The sequence below is a fragment of the Paroedura picta genome, chromosome 1 (genome assembly GCF_049243985.1).
Source record: "Paroedura picta isolate Pp20150507F chromosome 1, Ppicta_v3.0, whole genome shotgun sequence".
NCBI classification, from domain to species: Eukaryota; Metazoa; Chordata; class Lepidosauria; order Squamata; family Gekkonidae; genus Paroedura; species Paroedura picta.
In genome coordinates, this window is record NC_135369.1 from 2103604 (window position 1) to 2131593 (window position 27990).

The 27990-nt window shown below is 55.0% G+C and overlaps 1 protein-coding gene across 2 annotated transcripts; it reads right to left on the bottom strand.

Annotated features, from left to right (window-relative positions):
- Nucleotides 1–65: 65 nt before the first annotated feature.
- CA14 (carbonic anhydrase 14) lies at nt 66–27984 on the bottom strand. 2 transcript variants are annotated; one of them, XM_077319432.1, is made up of 11 exons: nt 27686–27984; nt 18968–18988; nt 14417–14596; nt 13259–13401; nt 9523–9618; nt 8807–8873; nt 8156–8313; nt 6131–6257; nt 2914–2934; nt 1323–1459; nt 66–639 (listed from the first exon to the last, which is right to left on the bottom strand). In XM_077319432.1, exons 1-10 carry the CDS (start codon nt 27741–27743, stop codon nt 1371–1373), a joined length of 960 nt encoding a protein of 319 aa, XP_077175547.1. In that variant the 5' UTR covers nt 27744–27984; the 3' UTR covers nt 66–639; nt 1323–1370. The 2 variants fall into 2 exon arrangements, with proteins under 2 accessions (XP_077175547.1, XP_077175536.1); XM_077319421.1 differs by having other exon boundaries at nt 68–639; nt 1375–1459.
- Between the last annotated feature and the right edge of the window lie 6 nt (nt 27985–27990).

The following is a 27990-nucleotide window of genomic DNA, read 5'->3' on the forward strand; positions in this document are numbered from 1 at the left end:
CCTGGAGGCACCTTCCAACTATGATTCTGTTAATCTAAATTTGCCCTCTGGCAGCTGCTGAGGAAGCAGGCCTCCCGTCCCCCTCCCTACCCTGGGGGAACTCTGCAGCCATGATCTTACGCGGAAAATGCCACTTTATTATCGAGTTCCTGTGGTGGGGAGGGCCACCTGACAGATACAAGGCTACCAAATGAGAATTCTCTGGGCTGGCCATGGCCAAAGCGGATGGAGACACCGGATTCCCGCTTAAATACAGCCAACTTTTCCTCCATCCATGCTGTGTATCCATCCAAGATGGCCCCAGTTTGCAGGATCCTTCCTGGAATTGGGGCCAAGGAGCCCCCAGTGGGTGGGATCTTCTCACACCTCCTGGGCCTTTCCCACGAGCCAAATTTTCCGCCTCTCCGCAAAAGGAGGGAGGGAAGGAGGGAGAGCTGGCGGCTGAGCTCTCTCGGCCTCCTTCGCCGGGCGCCTTTCCAGTGGCTGTGCTCATGGGCTACCCCAGCCGAAAAGTCTGTACGATTCTTGCATGGAAGTGAGGGAAGCCAAGCGCTGGAGCAGCCGAGGGCTTAATCCGTAATGGGCCGCGGAGATGAGGATTTGAAGACGACGCCCTTCTGGTCCTGCATGGTCTTCTCCCTGGGCCAGGATGGGGGAGAGAAGCGTCAGAACAGCAGGAGAAGCCCTGGGGTGCCCACAGCCGTGAGGCTGCAGCTGCAGGGGTCCCCAACATGCTGCCCACCCGCCACTCCTTTTCTGGCTCCCGCAAAGTGTTTGAAGCAAGTGGGCGGAGCCAGGTGGGGCTTTTGCTCAGGAAGGCTTCTGATTGGTTGTTGGGAGTTTGATTGACAGTGCAGATTTTCAAAGCCAGTGATTGGCAGCAGTTGCCCCCACTGCCCAAGGACCATCACTGCGGGACCAAAGGGGAGGGAGGGTGACTAATAAATACAACAAGAAGGACAAGAAGTTCTGGGATGAGACTAGGAAGAAACGTTTCCGCATTGCTCTTTGCAGCCCTGTTCACCCCTGCTCCTGCCACCATTAGCCACCCCATTTTCTAAGCACCCCATAGATGTCCTACAGTTCCCAGGGCCAAGGGTGGGCTCCTTCCAGTTTTTAGACGGGCGTCTCCTCATTCCCCACAAGACATTCTTGAAAGTGTTGGTGACTCTCAGGCTCAGTCCTCCTATGAGCGAGAGCACGTCGGTCTAGGCCAAACCCCCAAGTCTCGGGGCTATGGGGTGTTTCCCCCCACAGGGTAGACCTTCCCCCCTTCTCTCTTGCAACCAACACAGTGCGGTTAGCGGGGGGGGGGGGGATACCTCCTGTGGGAAGGCCGGACCGCTTGGCCTCCCGTCTCCGCCTGCGTCTCACCGTATTCTTTTTGCCGCGATCCAGCCGGCAAGGAAGAGGCTGAGGCAGCCCAAAAACACTCCGAAAATGATGCCCACGATCTTCCCTGGAGGAGGAGCAGAAGGCAAGGCGAGGTTTCAGCAGGAAGCGGGTTCTATTCACGGAGAGGGCGAGGGCGTGAACGGAGGGGCGGAAGTGGCCGAGGGAAGCCATCTGGCATCAGGGCGCTCAAGAGCCGTGTGGGAATCCAGCCTCCGTCCATTTCGCACTCGCTCCGCACGCTCCCTTCAGCCCAACCCCCTTGCTCCCTGACCTCTTGGGTGCACTTGGCCAGCGTGAGATTTTAAGAAGTCCTCTCAAAATGCAGACTTCAACGATTCCCTGGTAAGTCGGGATGTGCATGAAAATTCCAGTGTATTTAAAAGTTCCATGACATCACAGCAGCACAGCCAATAGAGGCCTCAAGCCAAAAGCCTGACACTCACAGGGAATGTCAAGGCTTTCTTGTCAATGCTATATTTGTGTGTGGGTTAAGTGTTGTAACGCATCACATTCCTGTCTTATCTGGGAATATCCCATGGGATGGTCTGGAACTAGGAAGCTCTTTTCCAGTGCCTGAGTGGAGTTCATTAGCAAGTCCATTAGGAAGTGGTTTTCTTGTGTCTGCGTAGAATTCATTAGAAAGTCTATAGAATCATAGAATCATAGAGTTGGAAGGGGCCATACAGGCCATCTAGTCCAACCCCCTGCTCAACGCAGGATCAGCCCAAAGCATCCTAAAGCAAGCATCCTATTAGTCAAGGTCTTGTCTGTCTTATCTGATGAACTGTTGCAAGGTATTTTTAAAGTTCCCTCTGTGTTTTTTTTTCTGTTGGTATTTGTGAATTTCCCTGTATTGTCTGCGGTGTTGGTGATGTCCAGTAGTTCTGTGACTTCAAGTAGGATTCTCTGTCCAGATTGATTTCTATGTCCAACCACAGTTACTGTCCAAACATCAGGACCTAAAACTACCAGACCACAACCACACAGGCCAGAAAACCCACAACCACCAGCAGTCTGTTTAAACACTCTAACGCAGGGGTCGTCAACCTGTGGTCCTCCAGATGTCCATGGACTACAATTCCCATGAGCCCCTGCCCGCGTTTGCGGGCAGGGGCTCATGGGAATTGTAGTCCATGGACATCTGGAGGACCACAGGTTGACTACCCCTGCTCTAACGCACACAATGCTTGTCTCCCACACACAGCTAGTTCTAACTGTGGCCTCAGGGAGCCTCTTGTGTCCCATTGGATGAGGGGGGGTCCCTTTTGTGCTTCAGGCAGTAGAGAAAAGCCTCGTTCCATGGCCAAATTCTGTCCTTCCCCCAGTAGCAAGCAACCTTCCTCCTTGGATCCCCTCCTACCAGGAACTCTTCCTTTCCCCTTAGCCCCCACCCAACCGGGGGCTTCCTCCCTCCTTCCCCTGCTGCTCTGCTCAAGTTTCTTCTCCTCTACCCCAAACGATAACACAGTCCTATACCACCCCCACCCCCCAGGCAATAAACAAGAGGTCAGACGGTACCTGCAGAATATCCAGAAGGCCCTGCAAAAGAAAGTGGCCAGAGAAAGAATTGTCAGAAGAGATCTGCCTTCTCATGCTCTTCCCCACCTGAAACACTCTCTGGGACCATGGCTAGGCATCAACCATGGCTACCTGCTCCGGCCGGGGGAATACCTGGAGATTTGGGGGCGGAGCCGGAGGAGGGTGGGGATTGAGGAGGGGGGTCTCAGCAGGGCCTACTGCTCTTGAGCCACCTTCCGCCAGGTGAACTGAATGGGAACGCCCAAAAGCTCCAAGGAACGGGGCTTGTTGGGGGACGATACTGAGGGGGACAAACAAATATACTCCAGAAGGACCTCCCAGAGTTCTCCAGCTTTAAGCAGGAAAATGTTCTGCAGGAAAATGTTCTGATTGGAACTGCAGCCATCATCAGTCTCTTGTGGGGATTTATATGCCGCTTTAGAAACATCCCCAGGCCCTGGCCCAGCTTAGCTTCCTCAAGGCCAGCTCTCTGGCCAAGCTCCACAAGTCTTCATCCTTGGACCTGCACCCCCCCCCCCTGCCCGGTCTAAGCCAGACCCCCGGAACAGACAAGAGGACGCTATTAGGGGTGGGCATAAAGTGGAAAACTATAAGCCGCTTTGAGCCTCCTTCGGGTAGGGAAAAGCAGCATATAAGAACCAACTCTTCTTTGTCTTCGTCTTCGTCTTCGTCTTCTTCTTCTTCTTCTTCTTTAGGATTTCGATTCGACTCTGCGCCTCCTTGTTCCATAGAACCCACGGACCTAAAGGACCCCGAATCCCCAAAAAGAACCAGCCAGGCTTGGGCCAGTCTGTTGTGCTGTCAGCCATTTTAGAGACCCATTTTGCTTCCTTCCCTGGCCTGACCCTGAGATTACTGAAGGAGAAGAAGAGTTGGTTCTTTGATGCCACTTTTTTCTACGCAAAGGAGTCTCAAAGGGGCTTCCAATCGCCTTCCCTTCCTCTCCCCACAACAGACCCCCTGTGAGGGAGGAGAGGCTGAGAGAGCCCTGAGATTCCTGAAGAAGAAGAAGAGTTGGTTCTTATATGCCACTTTTCTCTACCCGAAGGAGGCTCAAAGGGGCTTCCAATCACCTTCCCTTTCCTCTCCCCACAACAGACACCCTGTGAGGGAGGGGAGGCTGAGAGAGCCCTGAGATTACTGAAGAAGAAGAAGAGTTGGTTCTTATATGCCACTTTTCTCTACCCGAAGGAGGCTCAAAGTGGCTTCCAATCGCCTTCCCTTCCTCTCCCCACAACAGACACCCTGTGAGGGAGGGAGGCTGAGAGAGCCCTGAGATTACTGAAGAAGAAGAAGAGTTGGTTCTTATATGCCACTTTTCTCTACCCGAAGGAGGCTCAAAGGGGCTTCCAATCACCTTCCCTTTCCTCTCCCCACAACAGACACCCTGTGAGGGAGGGGAGGCTGAGAGAGCCCTGAGATTACTGAAGAAGAAGAAGAGTTGGTTCTTATATGCCACTTTTCTCTACCCAAAGCGGCTTACAATCGCCTTCCCTCTCCTCTCCCCACAACAGACGCCCTGTGAGGGAGGTGAGGCTGAGAGAGCCCTGATATCGCTGTGGGGAGCCCAAGGTCACCCAGCTGGAGGAGAAACAGGGAATCCAACGTGGCTCGCCAGATTAGAATCCGCTGCTCTTATCATGCTGGCTCTCCCGGGTCGTGATCCGCTTTGTGCCCACCCCTATATAGGATGGCAAAGTGCTCTGAGCTGGTCCTGAGGTGCCTGCCCTATGGGCTGCAAAGTTGTGGGGCAGTCGATGTCAACTTCACTTTGCAAGCGCATGGGGAACCAGAAGCCCTTGTGGGCTTCTACGGGGGAATCTGGACCAGAGCTCCAGCAGAGCGTTCCCAGGGGCTGAGTGGAACCGACTCTCTTTCTCCACCAGAGGACAGTCTCGCCCTGCCGGTCCATGGCTGTCCTCTGTGAGAATCTCTGCTGGCTACTAGGGATTGGAACCCGAAGATGTTCAGGCTGCACACAGACTCGTCACCCTTTCTGCACGCAGCAGGTCAGGCGGGTGGGAACACGAGCGGTCAGTGATCCCCCACCAAACCGTCCGGCATCTCTGGTCTCCTGCCTCCGTCCTGACTTGCATCTGAGGAAGAGACGTGGGCTCTTGGGATTTTGTACCCTCCAGGATCTAGTTGACTCTGTAGAGGTGTGGCTCGACTCAAATCTAGGATGCTCCATCGGATGAGCACGAGTTTATAAGCCAGCGGCTGTGTTTCGAACTAGTTGCTTCTCAAACCCTTTCGGCTGCAGCGGTGAGGAAGGGAAGGTGCCCTTCTGTCACATCCACCAGTCTCAAAGACGACTGCTCCTGTGCAGCCAGGTCCTGGGGTTGCCAGCCTCCAGGTGATGGCTGGAGATTTCCTGGGGTTATGAGTGGGGCGACAAGAGATCACTTCCCCTGGAGAAGATGGCGGCTTTGCAAGGTGGGCTCTGGTGCATTAGACCCCATTATGCCTGTCTTGTTGACAAGTTGGTAAAATGTGGTATGGATCCTCATTCTGTCAGGGAATGGGTCCCTTCTTCAGGTGGGTCCAGGTGGGTGGCCGAGTGAGGCTGTCTGCAGTTGCAGAAGAGAGCCAGAGGCCAGGAGCCCCCGGAAGACTAACCAAATCGGGGGCAGGGGAGGAGCTTTCCAGAATCCAGAGTCCAGGGGCACCTTCAAGACTAACAACACTTGTGTCTGCGGAGGAGCTTTCCGGAGTCACGGCTCATTTCTTCCTCTGCCCCAAGTGTTGCTTCTGGACTCTGGCTCTTTTCTGCTGCTCTGGACACGCTAACCCATCCGCTCCTCCAGCATGGTGGTTAAGAGCCAGGTTTCATTTCCCGCTCCTTCTCCACATGTAGCTAGCTGGGTGACCCTGGGCCAGTCACAGTTCTCTTACAGCTGTTCTCCTGAAGCAGTTCTTATGGAGCTCTCTCAGCCCCACTTAACTCACAGGGTGTCTGTTGTGGGGAGAGGAAGGGAAAGATGCTTGTAAGCAGCTTTGGGACTCGTTTGGGTCATGAAAAATTGGGTAGATAAAACACCTCTTCTTCTTCTTCCATGAAGATTTGCTCTAATTTCCCCCCTGAATCCTGGCTCCCACCTGGAGGCTGGCATCCCTACTCCTGAGTAAACCTATTGAGCTTTATGACACACAACCCCCATCCCCGCTGTTCCCACCTCGATCTCAGTGCACTGACCTGCCGGGAAGGAGGAGAGGACCAGGCGGTTGTTCAAGCCTTGAGTCGCCCGGAAGTTATCCACGAGAGGCATGGGCGGGATTTCTTCCTCTTCGGAGGAGTAAAGAGATTTCTGCAGTTTCTCCAGCTGAAAGAGAAAGGAAACCTCACTCTGCTGACGGCAAAACAAACAAACAAAAGGTCACCCCCTTTTAGGGACCCTGGTGGAGACACCTCAGAGACTGTTGGAGTGTGAGCAAAAGGAGGAGGGGCTCGGAGCCCCTCCCTAGGAGGAAAGGCCAAAGAGTCTGGGGGTTTCCTGCTGAGACAAGAGATGACCAAGGGGAGGAGAAACGAGAGAGGACTAAGAGAAATTTCTCCCCCTCTCTGGAGGGCATCCAAGGAAGCTGATGGGCAGGAGGACAAAAGGAAATACTTCTTCACTAAAATGTGAAATTTGCTGCCAGAAGATGTAGTGATGGCCACAGGAGCTTTAAGAGGAGGTTAGATAAGTCTGGTGACTGGTGACAGTGACTGAGGGGAACGCCCATATTCAGAAGCACCAATCCTCAGGATCCCACAACCAGGAGATGAAATCAGGGGAAGGCCTCGGCCTCTCTGCTCTTGTTCTTGGCCCTTCAGAGGAACCAGTTGGCCTCTGTGATAGACAGGATGCTGGAGGAGATGTTCCCTCCCTGGCCTGACCCAGCAGGGCTCTTCTGAGGGTCTTCTCAGGGGAAGGCCTCGGCCTCTCTGCCCTGTGGCTGGCCCTGCAGAGGAACTGGCTGGCCCCTGGGTGAGACGGGAGGCTGGACTGGAGGGACCCTCCCTGGCCTGACCCTGCAGGGCTCTTCTGAGGGTCTTCTCAGGGGGAGGCCTCGGCCTCTCTGCCCTGTGGCTGGCCCTGCAGAGGAACTGGCTGGCCCCTGGGTGAGACGGGAGGCTGGACTGGAGGGACCCTCCCTGGCCTGACCCAGCAGGGCTCTTCTGAGGGTCTTCTCAGGGGAAGGCCTCGGCCTCTCTGCCCTGTGGCTGGCCCTGCAGAGGAACTGGCTGGCCCCTGGGTGAGACGGGAGGCTGGACTGGTGGGACCCTCCCTGGCCTGACCCAGCAGGGCTCTTCTGAGGGTCTTCTCAGGGGAAGGCCTCGGCCCCTCTGCCCTGTGGCTGGCCCTGCAGAGGAACTGGCTGGCCCCTGGGGGAGACGGGGGGCTGGACTGGAGGGACCCTCCCTGGCCTGACCCAGCAGGGCTCTTCTGAGGGTCTTCTCAGGGGAAGGCCTCGGCCTCTCTGCCCTGTGGCTGGCCCTGCAGAGGATCTGGGTGGCCCCTGGGGAAGGCCTTGGCCTCAAAATCTGCTCAGGATCCCCAACCGAAGAACTCAAACCAGGGCCTGGGCCTTCAACCACAGGCACAGCAGAATAACTCATAGGCCCTGCGGAACTGTCCTAGGTCCTGCAGGGTCCTGATTTTATTGGGTAACGTGTTTCACCAGTCCAGGTCAGAAAAATCCCTGGGCTCTCAGAGCGCATCTGAATTTCTGCGAACCTCCCTCCTTCTCTACTCACCCAAGTCCATCAAACTAACAGTATTGCTATGTATGTAATGTATGTTTTTTTAGATAGGTACTGGGTGAAAAGGGCTGCATTTTTGTATCTATTATAAAATTGTATTTTCTATATTTTTAGAATGGATGGATGGATGACAGACAGACAGACAGACAGACAGACAGACAGACAGACAGACAGACGATGGATGGATGATAGGTAGATCTCATGGCTGAGATCCTGACCAAAGAATCCTAGGTATGCCTGTGGAGACTTCGTGTATGTATTTCTCAGCACTGCCCCAAATACATTTCCCAGAATTCCTTGGAAGAACCCCTGCCCCTTTTGTGGCTTTCTATCAAAACAACATAACCTCGTAGCACAGTGATGTCTCCAAAGCTCTCTGGAAGACATGCCGGAAGAAGCATGCTCCTTTCTCCAAGGGCTGTGGGATCCCAGCCGAAGGGAAGTGGAGGGCTGGAGGGCTGGAGGGATCCATACCTGGGAGGCAGAGATGTGGGCAGGCTGTTGGAAGACTGTCCACAGCACACTTTGGTAGCAGGGCGGGGTGGTCAAGGAGCCGTTGTAGCGGAAGTAGTGGCCCAAGTGTGCCGGAAGGAGGTCTCGGACATTGAAAGGCGAGAGAGAGATTTCCTGTTCTGACAAGTTCAGGGAGGGGGGCGTGGAGGAGAGAGAGAGAGAGAGAGAGAGAGGATGAAACATCCAAACATGAAGGCCATGTCTTTGTTCTGGTTCATTTTGGGTTCTGTTGAGACTCCAGGCCCTCCAGGCCCCAGAAGGGGCATATGCTTCAGAGCAATGGTTGTCAGTTGCCAGCTCTGTGTTAGGAAATTGGAGATTTGGGGGGTGGAACCTTAGGACGGAAGCGTTGGACTGGAGGGACCATGGGCCTGATCCAGCATGGATTCTCTTGGGTTCTTCTGTCTGGGGCAGAGATGCTTTGCTTTCTTGGTGCTTGAGGGGGCTTTAGGAGTTCTGGCCCTGCTGGTGGACCTCTTGATGGACCCTGGGCTTGGGCCACTGCATGACACAGAGTGTTGGACTGGAGGGACCAAGGGCCTGATCCAACAGGGCTTCTCTTATGTGTGCCTACATCCAGCCTGCTTTTCAGGTTTGTGACGGGCATCTCACCTGCATGACTGATATCTTCCAAATGGTCGAGGATGTTGCTGTAGGCAAAGTTCTCTGAGCTGCCAACCTGCCAGACAGATAAAGTAACAAGATTTTAATGCTCGTGTAGGCTGAGATTTCTGCAGCACTTCCCACTTACATGTGGGAAGGTGCAGGCTCTGTAGTGTGCATAATTCAAAGGCATCAGAGGAGATATGCATTTAGCATAGAACTGGAGCTTCCTGGTGTTTTTTGAATAATCTCTGCCTGATTGGCTGAACTGCAAACTTCCTGCTCCTTTGAACACTTGCCTCCAGGATAGAACAGGCAGAATGAATACAAAAACAAGCTAGCCAGTGAAGACTCTCCTCTCTTTTTGCAAAGTTGTTTCTCTTCTAAATAAAACTATATTATACTTTTAAGCATCTTGGTGCTCCACCCTCGAGTATATTTACACTCTGCCAGCAGGATATGTTGCTTGACTGGGGAGAGGAAGGGAAGGTGACTGTAAGCTGCTTTGAGACTCCTTCAGGTAGTGAAAACTGGGATATAAAAACCAACCCTTCTTCTAAATTTGTCGTATTCTTAGATATGACACTCAGAGTCTTCTACAAAGCAATTCTAAACTGGCAGAGGCATGAGGAGGAAAAGACGTGAGGGGGAGAAAGAGGGACCTGTGGAAGCCCCCAAGTCTCCAAAATGGGCCTTCTGGAATTGTGTTGAGGGCAGCAGCTCACCTCCAGAAAGATGCCCAGCACAGCCAGCCCGTCGGCCTGATGCTTCGCCTCGCTCAGGTTGGCGTATTTCTCTGAGTTGAAATGGACAATGTGAACCTGCCAAGGGGAGAAAGGGAACATTTCAAAAGAACTCCTGCAGATCAGGAACTTATAAGCCAGAGTCTTGTATTTATTATCCCAAGCCTTTTTTGCTTGAGGCTGATCCTGCACTGAGCAGGGGGTGGACTAGATGGCCTGCATGGCCCCTTCCCACTCTAGGATTCTATGGGTCTAGTTCAGCGGTGGAAGGGGCTGCCTAAGGAGGTGGGGAGCTCCCCCTCACTGGCCGTCTTCAAGCAGCGGCTGGACAGATCCTTCTCCTGGATGCTGGAGGCTGAGCCTGCACTGAGCAGGGGGTGGACTAGATGGCCTGCATGGCCCCTTCCCACTCTAGGATTCTATGGGTCTAGTTCAGCGGTGGAAGGGGCTGCCTAAGGAGGTGGGGAGCTCCCCCTCACTGGCCGTCTTCAAGCAGCGGCTGGACAGATCCTTCTCCTGGATGCTGGAGGCTGATCCTGCCCTGAGCAGGGGGTGGACTAGATGGCCTGCATGGCCCCTTCCCACTCTAGGATTCTAGGAGTCTAGTTCAGCCGTGGAAGGGGCTGCCTGAGGAGGTGGGGAGCTCCCCCTCACTGGCCGTCTTCAAGCAGCGGCTGGACAGATCCTTCTCCTGGATGCTGGAGGCTGATCCTGCACTGAGCAGGGGGTGGGACTAGATGGCCTGCATGGCCCCATCCCACTCTAGGATTCTAGGGGTCTAGTCCAGCAGTGGAAGGGGCTGCCTAAGGAGATCCTTCTCCTGGATGCTTGAGGCTGATCCTGCGTTGAGCAGGGGGCTGGACTAGATGGCCTGCATGGCCCCTTCCCACTCTTGGATTCTAGGAGTCTAGTTCAGCAGTGGAATGGGCTGCCTAAGGAGGTGGGGAGCTCCCCCTCACTGGCCGTCTTCAAGCAGCGGCTGGACAGATCCTTCTCCTGGATGCTTGAGCCTGATCCTGCACTGAGCAGGGGGTGGGACTAGATGGCCTGCATGGCCCCTTCCCACTCTAGGATTCTAGGGGTCTAGTCCAGCAGTGGAAGGGGCTGCCTAAGGAGGTGGGGAGCTCCCCCTCACTGGCCGTCTTCAAGCAGCGGCTGGACAGGTCCTTCTACTGGATGCTGGAGGCTGATCCTGCACTGAGCAGGGGGTGGGACTAGATGGCCTGCATGGCCCCTTCCCACTCTAGGATTCTAGGAGTCTAGTTCAGCAGGGGGAGGGGCTGCCTGAGGAGGTGGGGAGCTCCCCCTCACTGGCCGTCTTCAAGCAGCGGCTGGACAGATTCTTCTCCTGGATGCTGGAGGCTGATCCTGCACTGAGCAGGGGGTGGGACTAGATGGCCTGCATGGCCCCTTCCCACTCTGGGATTCTAGGAGTCTAGTTCAGCAGGTTTCTCTGAGTCTGCCACCTCTGCCTGGGCTGGGGGAGGGGGGCTGGGGACCAGCCAGGCAGTCAAGAGCAGGGTGGCTGCCTGGGCCGTGTGGTTGCTCTGCTCCCGTTCCCATTCACGGGGCTCGTGCAGGAGACCAGCCGGCTGGGCTCTCTGCCAGGGGTGGGCTCGATGCCACCCAGTGGGAGAGGAGGGCCCTGAAAAGTTTCAGGCCTCTTTTGCCCGCAAACCTCCTGGCTCTGGAGGACTTTCCCGTGCGCCTTAATCCGGTTACGGACCCCGTGCTGCCAGGTCAGCTCAGGCGCTTCGCCAGGCCAGCGATGGAGAAGGGCTGCACCCCCCCCACTTTATTGTCCCTGTCCCAGATTGCCCCGGTTAATCCCACACTGCCCTGTGGGAACGTGAGGGGGCCCTTAATCCTGCCAAGCCGAAAAAGAGGGGATTTCGGCAGCCTATGGTGCCTGATGGAGTCCAGCCTCCAAAGCCGGCCTGGGGCTATGTCTCCAGGACCTCCTGGGAGGTTGGCAACCCTTGGTGCCCAATGAAGGTAGCTGAAGACTCGAATGCAGCTTATCTGCTGCTCTTGGAGTGACCTTCTAACCACGTTTCTCCTTTGCTCTGTTGGGTGAAAGACCTTCATGCGCAGCCCAAGGAAGCCAGGATGGCCAAATTATTACTTGGTTCCAGCAGCCAGGGTTGCCAGCTCTGGGGTGGGCATTCATGGAGATTTGGGGGTGGGACCTTGAATAAAGTCCAGCAGACAGTGTGATGCAGCGGTAAAAAAGGCGAATGCCATTTTGGGCTGTATCAAAAGAGGCATCACATCCAAATCACAAGATGTCATAGTCCCATTGTATACGGCACTGGTCAGACCACACCTGGAGTACTGTGTGCAGTTCTGGAGGCCTCACTTCAAGAAGGATGTAGATAAAATTGAAAGGTTACAGAGGAGAGCGACGAAGATGATCTGGGGCCAAGGGACCAAGCCCTATGAAGATAGGTTGAGGGACTTGGGAATGTTCAGCCTGGAGAAAAGGAGGTTGAGAGGGGACATGATAGCCCTCTTTCAGTATTTGGAAGGTTGTCACTTGGAGGAGGGCAGGATGCTGTTTCTGTTGGTTACAGAGGAGAGGACACGCAGTAATGGGTTTAAACTTAAAGTACAACGATATAGGCTAGATATCAGGAAAAAGTTTTGCACAGTCAGATTAGTTCAGCAGTGGAATAGGCTGCCTAAGGAGGTGGTGAACTCCCCCTCACTGGCCGTCTTCAAGCAAAAGTTGGATACACACTTTTCTTGGATGCTTTAGGATGCCTTGGGCTGATCCTGCGTTGAGCAGGGGGTGGGACTAGATGGCCTCTATGGCCCCTTCCAACTCTATGATTCTATGACCTGGGGTGGGGGAAGGACCTCAGTAGTCCCTCCCCCAGCCATTTTTCTCCAGCTGCGGAGTTAAAGGTAAGAGACAAAGGATCTAGGCCAGCCTTTCTTGACTTTTCTACCCTTGAGAAACCCCTGAAACATCCTTCAGGCGCCAAGAACCCCCAGAAGTGGCACAATCATGCAGAAGAGGGTTGGGAAGCAGAGCTGTGGACACGCCCACCTGGGGCCCCTCCCCTCTCCACCCCCATTCCAGTGGCCATTTCGGGGGGGGGGCAGGTTGACAGGACTATATACAATCATATCACGCAATAAATGTGTAACACATTTTAAATATCTATTCCTCATAATATATTTCTGGTAATGCCTAGGAGACCCCACTCAAGGCAGCCGTCCCGCCCCTGCATGCCTCCTCCCCCAACCGGCTTGCCTGTCTGTCCAGCGGCCAGCCAATCGCCTTCCGTCCCTCACCCCTGACCATCCTTCGTCCGTCCACTTCCCTCTGAGGCTCGGAGGCTGCAGATCCCTGCTGGGTGAGAGCTGCCCCTGCCGGTGAGTTCCCTTCCTGGGGGCCTCCAGCCTGCAGCCTTTCCGGGTCCTGGGGGAGGGGGAGGCCGTCCGCAGAGTTCTTCCACCCCCCCCTCCCAATCTAGCGCCTGTTGTACTCCTGAATGCAACAGTCTTGGCCCCTAGTATGTAAATAATTCATTAACTCCCACCCATTCTGGAAACGCTTCCAGGGCCGCCATCAGGAAACCCTGACTGAGAAATCCTGACCTAGGCGGTTTGGGGGAGGGTCCGGTGGGATGCAAGACCTGGAATCAGGCTGCTGGCCCTGAGGGCACTTTGGCTGCTCTTACAGGGATGGGGCGGGGGCTGTCCCACTCACCTCCGCGGGGAAGGCCCGGCCGTCCAGCTGGTGCTCTGAGCCCCCCGTGTGCCTCTGGCTACCCCAGTGGAAGTGCAGCTGAACTGCCGAGTAGACCCTGGGCAGGCCGTGCAAGCGCATAGTCTGGGGCAGGGACATCTGCACTGCGGGAGAGAGAGGCCAGGAGCCCGTTAGTCCCCAGATCTGTAGGCTGTGCCACTATTACTCGGTCTCCCCCCACAAAAAAAAATTCGTCCATATTTTTCCTGAAACAATTGACTGAAATGCTGTATTTATGCCAGAGATTACAGATAAATTGTCTCTTGTGGCAACATGTAAACTGTCATCTGAATTTTGTAAATTAACAAATAATTAAGCCACTTGAGGAAACCTTATGAAAACGTGTAATTAACCGGTCCACGTTTTGGTGCATTGTACTAAACTGAAGATGTTTCTTCTGCACACTACCCCATAGACCAGGGGTAGTCAAACTGCGGCTCTCCAGATGTGCATGGACTACAATTCCCATGAGCCCCTGCCAGCCTTCGCTTTCTGCCCAATTAAGGGCCACCAAGGCGATTAACAAATTGACAAATTAATAGTCTGAGGAACAGTGCTTGCACTTGAAAGCTCACGCCTTGAATAAATCCTTGTTGGTCTTAAATTTGTGATGCATGGATCCTTCATGTTTAGGGGCAGTCTACCTCTGATTCTTAGCCGCTGGGGAGTGTGGTTGCATTCTTGGGTTAGGTGGAGCCTCAATGCTCCAGCAACATGGCAAAGGGGCTCCCCCAGTACCATAGATGTTGCATGCCTAGAGTGTAGCCATGGAAGATTCTTCAGGTGGACTAAAGAGCCCCGTCACTCACTTGAGTTTCAACTCCCCATGGAGAGTAGATGGGGTTGCAATCTTCAGGTGGTAGCTGGAGTTCTCTTGGGATTACAATTGATCTCCCAGCGGCAAAGATCCACTCTCCCAGAGAAGATGGCCGCTTCAGAAGGGGGACTCTGTGGCTTTATACCCCGTGGCCGCACCTCCCTCCGTGGCTTTATACCCCGTGGCCCCGCCTTCCTCAGGCTCCTCCCCCAACACCCTAACCCAGAGTTGGCCATCGAAACCAGAGCCACCAAGACGTCTACGAGAAGCGGGGCAAATCCTGCGTCCCAGGTGAGCCTCACCTGTGTGCCCGTTGTTCTGCAGGGTCAGTTTCTCACTCCCGGGGCTGCGGTATCCCTCGGGCTCCACCGGAGGCAGGGAGGGGTCATATCGGACGGACTCTGTCTGGATGTCGATAGGGGATTGCGCCGTCCCCCCACAGTCTGGGAACACATCCTGCCAGCCCTCTTGTCCATGGGCCCCTGCAGAAGACAGAAGGAGTGGAGAAGCTTTGGAAGGGGAAGGAAGCACACACAGGATTCTGGGGATTCTTGGTGTGTGTGGGGGATCATTTGGGCCACTGTGGGTGGGCAGGTAGTTTCTGCATAGTGCAGGGGGTTGGACTAGATGACCCTGGAGGTCCCTTCCAACTCTATGATTCTATGATTCAGGAAGCTGCCTCAGACTGAGGACCATTTTGGTGTTGTGGTTAAAAGCAGAGGCCTCTAATCTGCAGTATTAGGTCTGATTACCCACTCCTCATCCCCTTCAGCCATTCCCAGTTCTCTCAGAGCTGTTCTCACAGAGCGGTTCTCTTAGAGCTCTCTCAGCCCCATCTATGTCGCTGGGGGTGTGCTGCAGCAGGAGGAAGGGTAGGCGATTGTAAGCCGCCTTGAGACTCCTTTGGGTAATGAAAAGTGGAGTATTAAAACCAGCTCTTCTTCTTCTTCAACCAGGCCCATCCAAGTCAGCGTTTTGTGGCATTGAACCTGCGACCTTCTGCATGCCAAGCAGATGTTCTACCACTGAGCCATGGATGGAACTCTCATGCGTCACTGCCTTACATGGAATACAACCTCTGGTCCATCAAGGTCAAGATATCTTCTCTGACTGGCAGCCAGTATGGGGGGGAGGGTGGTTAAGAGCGATGACTCCTAATCTGCTTCCCTATTCCTCCTCCCCATGCAGTCAACTTGGCAACCTTGGGTCAGTCACAGTGCTGATAGTACTGTTCTCACAGAGCTCTCTCAGCCCCACCCACGTCGTGGGGTGCCTGTTATAGGGAGAAGAAGGGAAGGTGATTGGAAGCCACTTTACGACTCCTTCGGGCTGTGAAAAGTGGGGTACAAAAACCAATTATTATTCTTCTAGTCTGAAGTTGAGCTGTAATTCCAAGGGATCCCCAGGCTGGCATCCCTGAACCTCAGTGGGGTAAGACACACATTCTCCTTTCCAAAGTAGGCCTTTTCTCTGGAGGAACTAATCTCTGTAGTCGGGAGATGAGCTGGAATACCAGGGGACCTCCAGATGCCTCCTGGAGGCTGGCATCCCCAGCAAACAGGCCAGGGCGGTTCCCTCTGCGGGACAGAATCCTGGCACCGTTTGTCCCCTCGGAGGGCGGCGGGGAGGCCGGGAAAAATGCACGCTCCTTCGCCTCCGAATGCAAATTGCTGGCAGGGGCCTCGCCAGGCCGGCTGGAGGGAAGGATTGTTTCCAAGCGGGGAAGCAAGGATAAAGCGGCTTGTTTGGCCTGCCCGGTGCAGTGGCCATCCCACTGACCTGCGAAGTGGGGGCACCGCCCTGTCTTTTTGATGCAAAAGGGGGGTAATAAAACCCCTCCAGGGCCCGTCTCCACAGCCCCCAACCCACTGCTGCCTGCGGCTGCACCGGGAAAGACCCCAAAGCCCCGGGGGAAGGGAAGGGAAGGGAAGGGAAGGGGGGCTCCTGGGAAAGGGGCAGTCAGAAGAACGGACTTGCTGGATCCGGCCCCATTTCCCCTCCCCCCTTGCGCTTTTCTCTGCCCCTCACAATGGGCTGCTGCTGGGGCGTCCTCTCCTCTGGGCAGTGAGCAGCGTGGCAGTCTGCCCAGAGACCCCGGAGCTTCTGCCCTGGCCAAGGAAGCCAGTCCGGTGGGGCGGATTAGGAGGCGGGAGCCCCCGGACACAGCGGCCATCCAGCCCACCCTCCTCAGCAGCCGCTTTCTGCAGGGAACGGAGCCCAGCTCAGGAGAGGTCCAGGCCCCACCGGGAGGTTGGCAAGGCAAATGTTTGTTTATTTATTTTATATTTATATACCGCCCTCCCCTGAGGCTCAGGGTGGTTTACATGGAACTGGAGAGAAAAAACAGTATGGATGACATGATAAATTGAACAACAGCAATACAGTCCTAACAGGAGAAGAGTAACTGAATGGCACAAACATGGTGAGAAGACCCTCCTGTTTTAACTGTGACAGACTGGTGGGTGGACAGATCGGTGGTGGTTCTCGTGGGAGGGGGAGGCTGCCGGAGAGCCCTCCTTTTCTGCAGGGGGAACCGATTGCTGCAGTCAGAGGATCCGTTGGACGCCCTGGAGAGCCCCAGGAGATGCCCAAGGGCCTCTCAGTCTTCCAGATGCTGTTCACACCTGGGATCTGGCTCCCCTTCTGCGATCTGGCTCCCCTTCTGCGATCTGGCTCCCCTTCTGGGATCTGGCTCCCCTTCTGACTCCCTGGTCTTCCCCCACGTGCATGTGTGCAGGGGGGGGGGGATGTCCATGCGCTTGCTGCTGCTGCTGCTCTCTGTCTCCTGCCCCTCCCCTGTAAAGTTTGGTGAACCAGACCAGGCCCTGGAGAGCTGAGCCTAAGGTTGCCAACCTCCAGGCGGCATCCGGAGTTCTCCCACGGTTGCAGCCGCTCCCTTGGCCCCCGCCAAGCCCTCCCCGGCCTCCCCCAGGGCTTTGTTTGCGTCATTCGAGGGGATTAGGTTCGCCCTCCCCGTGCCCACGAGGATCAAGCACGCCTGGCCGAGCTTGGCAGGGCTTGGAGCAACAGGGGCCCCTTTGGGCTTGTGACACGAGGGCTTTCAGCCGGGGAAGCTAGCCGGCACCCAGGCCAGCATGCCGCATGACGGAGCATTCATAGCGCAAAGGGAAAGCTTCTGGCCTGTCCTCACCAGGGCCCACAAGAGAGCCCACCAGGGCTTCCTCGGGAAGCAAGGGAAGGTCCAGCAGAATTCCCGGAGGTTTGGGGGGGAGGGGGGAGGGTGGCCGGGTCGCCACTGGCAGGAGAAGGGGGAGGAGGGTGGCCAGATCCATGCTGGGCAATTCCTGGGGAGGGGAGAGTCCACAATGGGGTGCGATATCATAGAGCCCCCCCTTCCAATGTATCCACTTTCTGGGGAACTGCAGCCTGGAAATGAGCTGTAATTCGGGGCTGGAGGCTGGCATCCCTAGGGGGGGTTGGGTGTTTTTTTGCCAGATCTAGACTGGGAAACACCTGGGGGATGGAGCCTGGGGAGGACAATGACCCAATTGGGGCCCAAGACCACCGAATCCCCCCTCCCAAGCAGCCGTTTCCTCCAGGGGAACTGGTCTCTGTAGTCTGGCGAGGAGTAGCAATACTGGGGGCTCCCCAGGTCCCACCTGGAGGCTGGCATCCATGGGAGGGAGCCTGAGAGGAAGGGGAGGGACCTGGAGTTCATCTGCCAAAGGGTCCTTTCCTCCACCAAACCCTCTTCTCTGGTGATTGGTTGTAATTCCAGATTTCCAGACCCCGCCTGCAGGTTGGCGACCCTATTCCATACATTGAGGATGCCACGTAAAGAACCACAGGTCTCGTGTGGCCTCCCCTGGTGCCAAGGTGACCAACTCCCAGGAGGCACCTGGAGATCTCCCACTATGGCCACTGCTCCCCACATGGCACAGATGACCAGGAGAAAATGGTCCCCTTGCCCGCTGGACTCCATGGCACTGAAGCCCCTCCCCTCCCCAAGCCCCGCCCTCTGCAGGCTCCGCCCCCAAATGTCCAGGCCTTGAGCTGGCCACTTGGATGAAGCCATGGCCCATTTGACACGCCCCCTTTCCTAAAGCGACGCCCTGCCCAACCAATTGGAGGGGGGGCCAATGATTTGTTTAGTTAAAATATTTCTCTGCCCACCTTTCTCCTGAGCATCTCAGGGTCCAAGGCAGGCACCAGCACTCAGAAACAGTGTCATAAAAACGATAGGCTTTTTTAAACAGTAAAACTAGTTTAAAAACCATGCCTTTGTCCTGCCAAGAGGCATTTCCCACCTGCCAGGCTCTCATTGGCCCTAAGCTCTCCAAGACGCCTCTGTTTTGCAGACAGTGCGGGAAAGGCAGGGGGCAGCCCCCCAACCTCTTCCTGGAGGATGCTCCAGAGGCATGGGGCGACCACTGACAAGGTCTTTCACATCACCCACTCTGCAGTCCGTTCAACTGGAGATGCCAGAGACCAAACCTGGCTGGGACCTTCTGCTTGCCAAGGAGAGGCTCTTCCATTGAGGCCCAGTCCCAACTCAGTTTCACTTTGCCCAGCCAACCCCACGGGCCAAGGAGGACCTTCTAACCTGCCTACGCATCCTCTGCTCCTTCGCAGCATTTTCAGATATACAAGATCCTGGGAAAGGCACTCTTGGCCACGTCCAGGATCCCCTTCCCCATATCCTAACAGCCCTGAAGGAGCACCACCCCCGGGCTGGAGGGCAGAGCCTGGCTCAGGATGGGATGTAAGCAGCAGCCCTCAGGGACCCACACCCCGGCATGAGGGGAAGGCAGCTTATGGCATGCTGAAGGGGGTCCGAATGAAGGAATTTCAGCTTCAGAAAAGGAAATCCAGGGAAATCGCTGTTCCCTTACCTTCATAGGTCCAGTGGGAACCTGCAAATGAAAAAGAGAAGGGACAGTCAAGACAGCTTCAGACAGTTCCACAGGACACACGGCTGATGTTAAAATGAGCTCTGACCCAGAAGCAGAAATATAGAATCCTAGAACCCTAGAGTAGGAAGGATCCTTAGAGGCCACCTAGTCCACCCCCTGCTCAGTTCAGGATCAGCCTCCAGCATCCAGGAGAAGGATCCGTCCAGCCGCTGCTTGAAGACGGCCAGTGAGGGGGAGCTCCCCACCTCCTTAGGCAGCCCCTTCCACGGCTGAACTAGACTCCTAGAATCCTAGAGTGGGAAGGGGCCATGCAGGCCATCTAGTCCACCCCCTGCTCAGTTCAGGATCAGCCTCCAGCATCCAGGAGAAGGATCTGTCCAGCTTCTGCTTGAAGACGGCCAGTGAGGGGGAGCTCCCCACCCCCTTAGGCAGCCCCTTCCCCTGCTGAACTGGACTCCTAGAATCCCAGAGTGGGAAGGGGCCATGCAGGCCATCTAGTCCACCCCCTGCTCAGTGCAGGATCAGCCTCAGGCATCCAGGAGAAGGATCTGTCCATCCGCTGCTAGAAGATGGCCAGTGAGGGGGAGCTCCCCACCTCCTTAGGCAGCCCTTTACACTGCTGAACTAGACTCCTAGAATCCTAGAGGGGGAAGGGGCCATGCAGGCCATCTAGTCCACCCCCTGCTCAGTGCAGGCTCAGCCTCCAGCATCCAGGAGAAGGGCCTGTCCAGTGGCTGCTTGAAGATGGCCAGTGAGGGGGAGCTCCCCACCTCCTGAGGCAGCCCATTCCCCTGCTGAACTAGACTCCCAGAATCCCAGAGTGGGAAGGGGTCCTACAGGCCATCCAGTCCCACCCCCTGCTCAGTGCAGGATCAGCCTCCAGCATCCAGGAGAAGGATCTGTCCAGCCGCTGCTTGAAGACGGCCAGTGAGGGGGAGCTCCCCACCTCCTTAGGCAGCCCCTTCCATGACAGAACTAGACCCATAGAATCCTAGAGTCCCACCCCCTGCTCAATGCTTTTCTCTACCTGAAGGAGTCTCAAAAGGGCTTCCAGTCACCTTCCCTTTCCTCTCCCCAAAACAGACCCCCTGTGAGGGAGGGGAGGCTGAGAGAGCCCTGATATTCCTGCTCAGTCAGAACAGCTTTATCAGTGCTGTGACTAGCCCAGAGTCACCCAGCTGGCTGCATGTGGAGGAGGAGCAGGTAATCAAGCCTAGCTCGCCAGATTAGAAGTCCGCACTCCGAATCACTACACCAAGCTGGGTCTCGTTTCTTCATTTAAAACACCCATTCCACTTCTCTAGGAGAAGGTGGGCAGCATGGTGGCAGTGTATCCTACCAACGCCCCTTCCCCCTAAAGCCCACCCTCCTAGGTTCTGCCCTCAAATCTCCAGGTATTTCCAAACCCAGACTTGGCAGCCCTAGGTCTAGAGTCTATTGCTGAGCTGAGACTCGAACTCAGATCTCTTCAGGGCAAGTCCCAGGCTCGCTGAGTGGGTGGGCCCTGGAACCACAGGGCGGATTCCAGTGTGGAGGCGGGCTTTGGATCCCAGTAAGTCAATCTTCCTCTCCAGGGGTGGCTAAAGGGTGGTGTTCCAGATGTCCATGGACTACAATTCCCATGAGCCGCTGGCAGGGGCTCATGGGAATTGTGGTCCATGGACATCTAGAATGCCTGCGTCTAGGCTCTGCAGGGAGGCAGCTGCTTTGAGGTCCTGTCCTTTTCGACCCGCCCTTCATCCGTTTGGGAGAAGGTCACTCCCCCCCCCCTTCATTGTAGCTGAGAGAAGCAGAGCAAAAACGTCTTCTCCGATGACAGCTTTGAAATGGTGGTGTTTTAGCTCTTGCTCCAAATATATCAGTGCGTTAATATTTCTCCCCCAGAATCTCCCCACCCCGTCAAGTCGAGAGCAAAGGGCCAGATCAGAGCCAGTGCTGATCGAGGAGAGAAGCAGGACCCCAATTCTTCTGCCCCCAAAAGGCCAGCCGTCCCCGGGCAGAGGGAGGTGTCCTCAGATAAGAGGCCCCTCACGTGGTTTCTAAAATTACTCCTGAAGGGTGAGGACAGATTAGGCGAAAGGAGAGTCTCTCTCCTCTCCCCACCCCCATCCAAGAGAGGGAAAAGCTTGGGCCTTAAGGGTGCCAGGTTCAGAATGGGAAACTCCTGGAGATTTGGGGGGGGGGACAGGGAGCCCAGTGGGGTCCAATGCCATGGAGACCCACCCCCCTCCAAAGCATCTATTTTCTCCAGGGGGACTGATCTCTGTAGTCTGTGGTCTGGAGATGATCCATGGGGTTTCCAGGTCTTACCTGGAGGCTGGCATCCCTTGGGGGAAGGGGGGGTGGGTTGCCTGATTCAGGCCAAGAAAGTTCTGGAGATCTGGGGGTGGAGTGTGGGGAGATTGCAGTGGCCTAGAGTCCCCCCTCCCAAGCAGCCACTTTCTCTAGGGGAACTGATCTCTGTAGTCTGGAGAGGAGCTGGATTTCCAGGGGTCCCCTGGAGGCTGGCATCGCCACTGGGATGAGAGCTGACATCCCCCGTGCAATCCTCAAGTCTCTTCCCAGGGAGGAAGCCGCATTGGGTTTTGTTGTTGTTAGGTGCGAAGTCGTGTCCGAGCCATCGCGACCCCACGGACAATGATCCTCCAGGCCTTCCTGTCCTCTACCATTCCCCGGAGTTTAAGTTTGCTTCAGTGACTCCATCCAGCCACCTCATTCTCTGTCGTCCCCTTTTTCTTTTGCCCTCAATTGCTCCCAGCATTAGGCTCTTCTCCAGAGAAGAGAAGAGAAGCCGCATTGGGTAGACCGGGATATTTATTTACATTATATATCCCTTCCCCCTTTCTCAGACTCAAGGAGGGTTACCCAGGGTGAGTGGGGACACGCAACAGGGTGGGACATCTGATAGGCAACCCAGGAGGACTTAACTTGTGGAAATCCGGAAACCAAACCGACATGAGGCACAGCCAAGTATTAACGTGAGGTCTGTGGACAGTGCGTGGCGTGGCCAGACTGTCCAGATTGGGAGCCATCTTCTGCTTAACGTGGAATCCTAAACCCAAGCTACACCTTCCTACATCCCTTGATGCCTTCTGGAATCTGTAGGGTGCCTGATTCAACAGTGTGTGCGGAATGACCTATAGGATCAGAGAAGATACGTAGTTAGCGTTGATCAGGGGTGGCCAAACCATGCCTCTCCAGATGCCCATGGCCTGTAATGGAACAGAAAGTGTTCTGCACTTGATTGGGGAAGCTCAGATTGGGGAGAGGATCCAAGCACAGGAGGAATCTCTTTCTTTTCTTGAATGAGGTGGGGGAGGGGTGGAGAATTGGAGACAGTAGAGGAGGGGGAAATAAATCCAAGAGGCAAATCTCTGCTGAGAGAAGTTAGTCCATCTGGAGCGCAGTCACTTTAAGGCAAGCCTTGCAACTGGGAACCAGGAAGTCTTTGAACTGACACCCTGGCCAATCAGGGAAGACTGATTTGCTACCAGGCACCGAGCAATGAGCTAATTCACAAAAAGCAGAAATCTACACTCTTAATGATGGCGTTGTTTTTCTTCTTCAAATATTGAGACTTATATCCACTTCTGGATATTGCGGGGAAAAGGTAGGGTCACCAGGAATCATGCATGTTGCAGAGGGAAAATTTAAAGCGCCCCAAATCAAAGTGGAAATCGAATTCAATGTAGACGGGAGGGGATTCATTTGAACGGGGAGTGGGTAAAAAGCCCGGTGCAGACCATACCCCGGTGTTTGGCCCCATTGGGTCTGCACAGCTGCCCAAACCTGTTTGTGTTCTCTTAGCCATCTTCCATATTTTATGTGGCAGGTCAAATCCTGCAGGCCTCTCGTTGGTGTTTATCAGGCGATGGAGACGGGTGGAAGTGATTGCATCTGTGTTTGCGACTGACCAATCATTCCCTAGATCGAAATGTTGTGACTGCAGGATCGGCGGACAATCTGAACTGCAAAGAGCAAAGCGCTGTGTTCTTTTCCATCCTTTCTGCACTGCTCATTGTGTTGCTTTGGCCAGCCAGATGGCCCAGGCTCCCTGAAGAGTGTGACTAATCCCAGGAAGGAATCCCTCCGTGGGACTCAGGCGGACCTCGTGGCCGTGTCTCAGAGGACCCCCGCTGGGCCTGCTTCCTGAGGCTGGGCCCATCTGGCCTGTTTTTGTGTCCCTTTGGACTCGGCTATTGTCTTGCTAAAATGCCGTGAATGGCCGCTGTTTGCACAACCTCTTTCATTTGGGGCTCTCCGGCCTTTTTGAGCCTGGGGAGGGGGGCTTTGGAATTCCAACCCAGGGTGGGACACGCCAGGACAAAATGGCTGCTGCAAGCCCAAAATGTTAGGGAGCAGCGGAGGGGGTGGGGTAGAGCGAACTCTAATACTAACTGAACAAAGATGGGGTCCAGAGGCACCATGACGGCCAACAAAGTTGATATAAGCTTTCATGTGCAGAATAAAACATTAGAACAATATCTGGCGAATTTCACACATGCTGCTAGATCCCCATCTCGGAATCCAGTCAGTTTAAACCAATAGCCTGTGCTGGCGGGAAGATCCATTGTTTGCAATTGTATATAAGTTGGGGTTCTCAGTTCAGTCCTGGGTTCGTTCGATCCCATGCGTCTAACACTCCCTCTCCCCACCACAGGCACCCTGGGAGGGAGGTGGGGCTGAGAGAGCTCTGACATTAGTGCTCTGTGAGAACAGCTCCAACAGGACTGGGACTAGCCGAAGGTCACCCTGTGGGGGAGCAGGGAATCAAACCCAGCTCGCTAGATGAGAAGCTGCCGCTCTCAACCACTACACCAAGCTGGCTCTCTTAAGCACCACCTAACCTTGCCAGGCCTCTAAGCCCACTGGGCAGGCACAGGAAAAGGCACAGGAAAACCGGCATCCCATTGGGGCCCGTGATTGATGCTCACAGCAGCTCCTCCCACAGGGCCGGGAGACTCCCGCCTGCACATGCGGAAAATGCTGCCCTTGTGGAGCTGAGGGACCTGAGCTGGTGGCTGGACACGGCTCTTCCATGGATTCCGGTCACTACTTCATTTATAATCTCCCCTTGCTCCCCAACAGCCTCAAGGCTTATCTGATATGTCCTCCCAACAACAATCTTGTGGGGTAGGCTAGGCTGCATGCGTGGGACTAGCCCAAGGCCCTCCAGCAAACTTGTCTGGCAAAGAAGAGATTTCAAACTGGTTGCCCCAGAATCTAGCGTGGTACTTTAACCCCTGCATTGCCAGCGTAGTGTAGTGGTTAAGAGTGGGTGCTTTGAATCTGTTGAGCTGCGTTTGATTCCCCACACCTGGAATCATAGACACAGCGACCCCAATTTCATGCCCAAGTGATTCCCCCCCACCAAAAATCTCCAGAATCCAGCCTAGCCTGGAGGGAATTCACCTCCCGTCCCACAGTGGCCATCAGCAATTCCCTGGATCTGCAAGGAAGGGCCACAAGAGACAAACCCTGGCACATCCCTTCCTCCCCACCCACTCACAATCATCTGCCTAAATTCATAGAATCAGCCTCTCCCTCAGATGGCTCTCCAGCCTCTGCTTAAAAACTTCCAAAGATGGAGAACCCACCACCTCCCGAGGAAGCCTGTTCCACTGAGAAACCGCTCTAACTGTCAGGAACTTCTTCCGGAGGTTTCATATAATCATAGAGTTGGAAGGGAACTCCTGGGTCATCTAGTCCAACCCCCTGCACAATGCAGGACACCCACAATGCTATCGCTCATCCACTGTCACCTGCCACCCCCTTGAGCCTTCCCAGAATCAGCCTCTCCGTCAGATGGCTCTCCAGCCTCTGCTTAAAAACCTCCAAAGATGGAGAACCCACCATCTCCCGAGGAAGCCTGTTCCACTGAGAAACCGCTCTAACTGTCAGGAACTTCTTCCGGAGGTTTCATATAATCATAGAGTTGGAAGGGAACTCCTGGGTCATCTAGTCCAACCCCCTGCACAATGCAGGACACCCACAATGCTATCGCTCATCCACTGTCACCTGCCACCCCCTTGAGCCTTCCCAGAATCAGCCTCTCCGTCAGATGGCTCTCCAGCCTCTGCTTAAAAACCTCCAAAGATGGAGAACCCACCATCTCCCGAGGAAGCCTGTTCCACTGAGGAACCACTCTGATTGCCAGGGACTTCATCCGGAGGTTTAGCCAGAAATTCTTCTGAATTAATGTCAACCCATTCGTTCTGGTCCGACCCTCTGGGGCAACAGAAAACAACTCTGCTCCATCTTCTATAGGACAGCCCTTCAGCTCCTCTTCCACATTCAGCCAGCTGGGTGAACTTGGACTAGTCACAGTCCTGATAGTACTGTTATCACAGAGCAGTCCTATCAGAGCTCTCTCAGACCCACCTGCCTCACAGGGTGTCTGTGGTGGGGAGAGGAAAGGGAAGGTGATTGTAAAGCGCTTTGACACTCCTGGTAGAGGAAAGCAGCATATAAAAACCAACTCCAGGTTCAGGGGGGTGGCAGGTGACAGTGGAGGAGCAAGAGGGTTGTGAGTGAGCATGCTGCCCTGGGCACATGGGGTTGGACTAGAGTGAATGCCCCCCTCCTTCCTCCCAGGCATGACATGGGGCAGTTCTTCCCTAGCGCTCTTGAGGAGCATACTCTGCGCAAGAGAACTTCTCCATGGGATCGCATTGCTGACTCCTGCAGGCCTGGTTTCCAACTTTCAGAGGGCACCTGGATATTTTTTCCTATTGAAGTAAATCTCGAGATCACCCTGGAGAAAACGGCTGCTTTGGAGGGGGGGGGCTCCCGGCTGTGATGCCCTCCTGAGGTCCTTCCCCGCCCCACATTCTGCCCTTCCCAGGCTCTGCCCCTAAAGCTTTTTTGTAATTTCATGTCCTGGTTTTGATATTTTAATAAGGTTTTATTGGGGTTTTCAGATTATGGACCTTTGTAACCCACCATGAGCCGGTTCTGGGAGAGGCGGGAATAAAAATCCATAAATAAAATATGTATTTCCCAACTCAGAGGGTTGCAGGACACTTTCAGTATCCACCTTCCAAAAGTCCTCTTCGGGGGTGGGGGTGGGGGTGGGGGGGAGACTGAAAAAGTCAGCTGGTGGTGCAGTGCAGGCCAGCCCTACGCATGTTGACTGTGACCTCCATCCCCCAGGTCCAAACCTTTTTGAGGGGTCCAGAAATGTCAAACTCTCCTCAATGTTTCTGATTGCATTCACAAAGAAGGAACCAGCTTCAAGCTCCTTTGTCCCAGACTCTTCCCCAGGGGGCTTCTCGGGGCTGGTACGGCCTCTAGGCCTGCCCTGCTCTAAGGCACTGCTAGACTCTTGCTGAGCTTGCCTTGCACAGACTCACACAGAGTCTCCCCCAGGAGTCTGCACAGGCCGAGCCAGCGGACAGATCTCCATGAAGGACAGGAAATAGCTGCAGAAGTCTCAGGCGGACTTAGCAACACTGGAATGAAAATCTCCGTGGGGGAAGGACAGTGCTGAATCAGCTCCCCACCCCACCATGTCAATGTGGTGGAATGATTAACAGCTAGGGCGCCCAGCCCCCCACCCCCACCCCCACCCCAAGGATGGGGGAGTAGGGCTGCCATATCCACGTTGGAAAATTCCTGGAGCCACAGAATCTGAAGTCGCCCTTTCCTCCAGGGGAACTGATCTTTGTAGTCTGGAGATGCTCAGGAACTCCAGGGGATCCCCAGGCCCCACCTGGAGGCCGGCATCCCTATGAACAACCCATGCTAGGGATCCCTTTGCATGCCCTCCTGCCTTTGGGCATGGCTAGAAGGACATCTTATGTGTTGTAGAAGATGAAGGAGGAATTGAATCCTAGAATCATAGAGTCACCTGCCACCCCCTTGAGCCTTCACGGAATCAGCCTCTCCGTCAGATGGCTCTCCAGCCTCTGCTTAAAAATCTCCAAAGATGGAGAACCCAGCACCTCCCGGGGAAGCCTGTTCCCCTGAGGAACCACTCTCACTGTCAGGAACTTCTTCCAGATGTTGAGAGGGAATCTAGAATCACAGAGTTGGAAGGTGCCTCCTGGTCATCTAGTCCAACCCCCTGCACTGTGCAGGACACTCACATCCCAATCGCTCCTCCACTGTCACCTGCCACCCCCTTGAGCCTTCACAGAATCAGCCTCTCCATCAGATGGCTCTCCAGCCTCTGCTTAAAAATCTCCAAAGATGGAGAACCCACCACCTCCCAAGGAAGCCTGTTCCACTGAGGAACCGCACTGACTGTCAGGAACTTCTTCCGGAGGTTTAGACGGAATTTATATTGAATTAATTTCATCCCATTGGTTCTGGTCTGTCCCTCCGGGGCAAAAGGGAACAATTCTGCTCCATCCTCTATTTGGCAGCCTTTTAAATGAAGACGGTGATCAAATCCCCTCTCAGTCATCTCCTCTCCAGGCTAAATTCAGACGCTGACTACTACTGAACATGGAGGCTTGACCGCGGCAAGACAGCAGAGGCCTCAGGGATGCCCCGTAGGGCCAGCTGCAATCTTTCCGAGGGCTCTTGGTGGGGGAACACTGTTCTTTTTCAAGCTATCCAGCAGCTGTGATTAAGACGACTTTAGTCAAACAAATACAGGCGTAAGGCCAAAGCGTTCCCAAGAGGTTTCCACAGGGGTCCCTGGGGAGCAGCAAAACCCAAGGGGGGAGCAACGGGGCAGGAGAGGGATCTTACCTGTGCTGGCAGCCCAAGCGAAAGAGACGCCTTGTAGGAGGAGGGAGGCCCAGAGCATCTTCGGACAGGTGAGCAGAAGCAGGGGCCAGAGAGCCGTGGAAGAGCGGGGTCAGTGCCGGTCCCTGGTGGTCCTCTGCCTAGGCCGGGAGGGTCAGGCTCTGATCCCCCCCAGCCCCAGACCCCCCCCTCCCGTGGAGAGGAGTCAGGAGATCCCCAAATGCCCGCTGGACAGAAAGCAGCAGAGTGGCTTTTAAGGTGGCTCCGGCCGGGGGACAGAGGCCGGCTGCCCAGGGACAAAAGGCTCG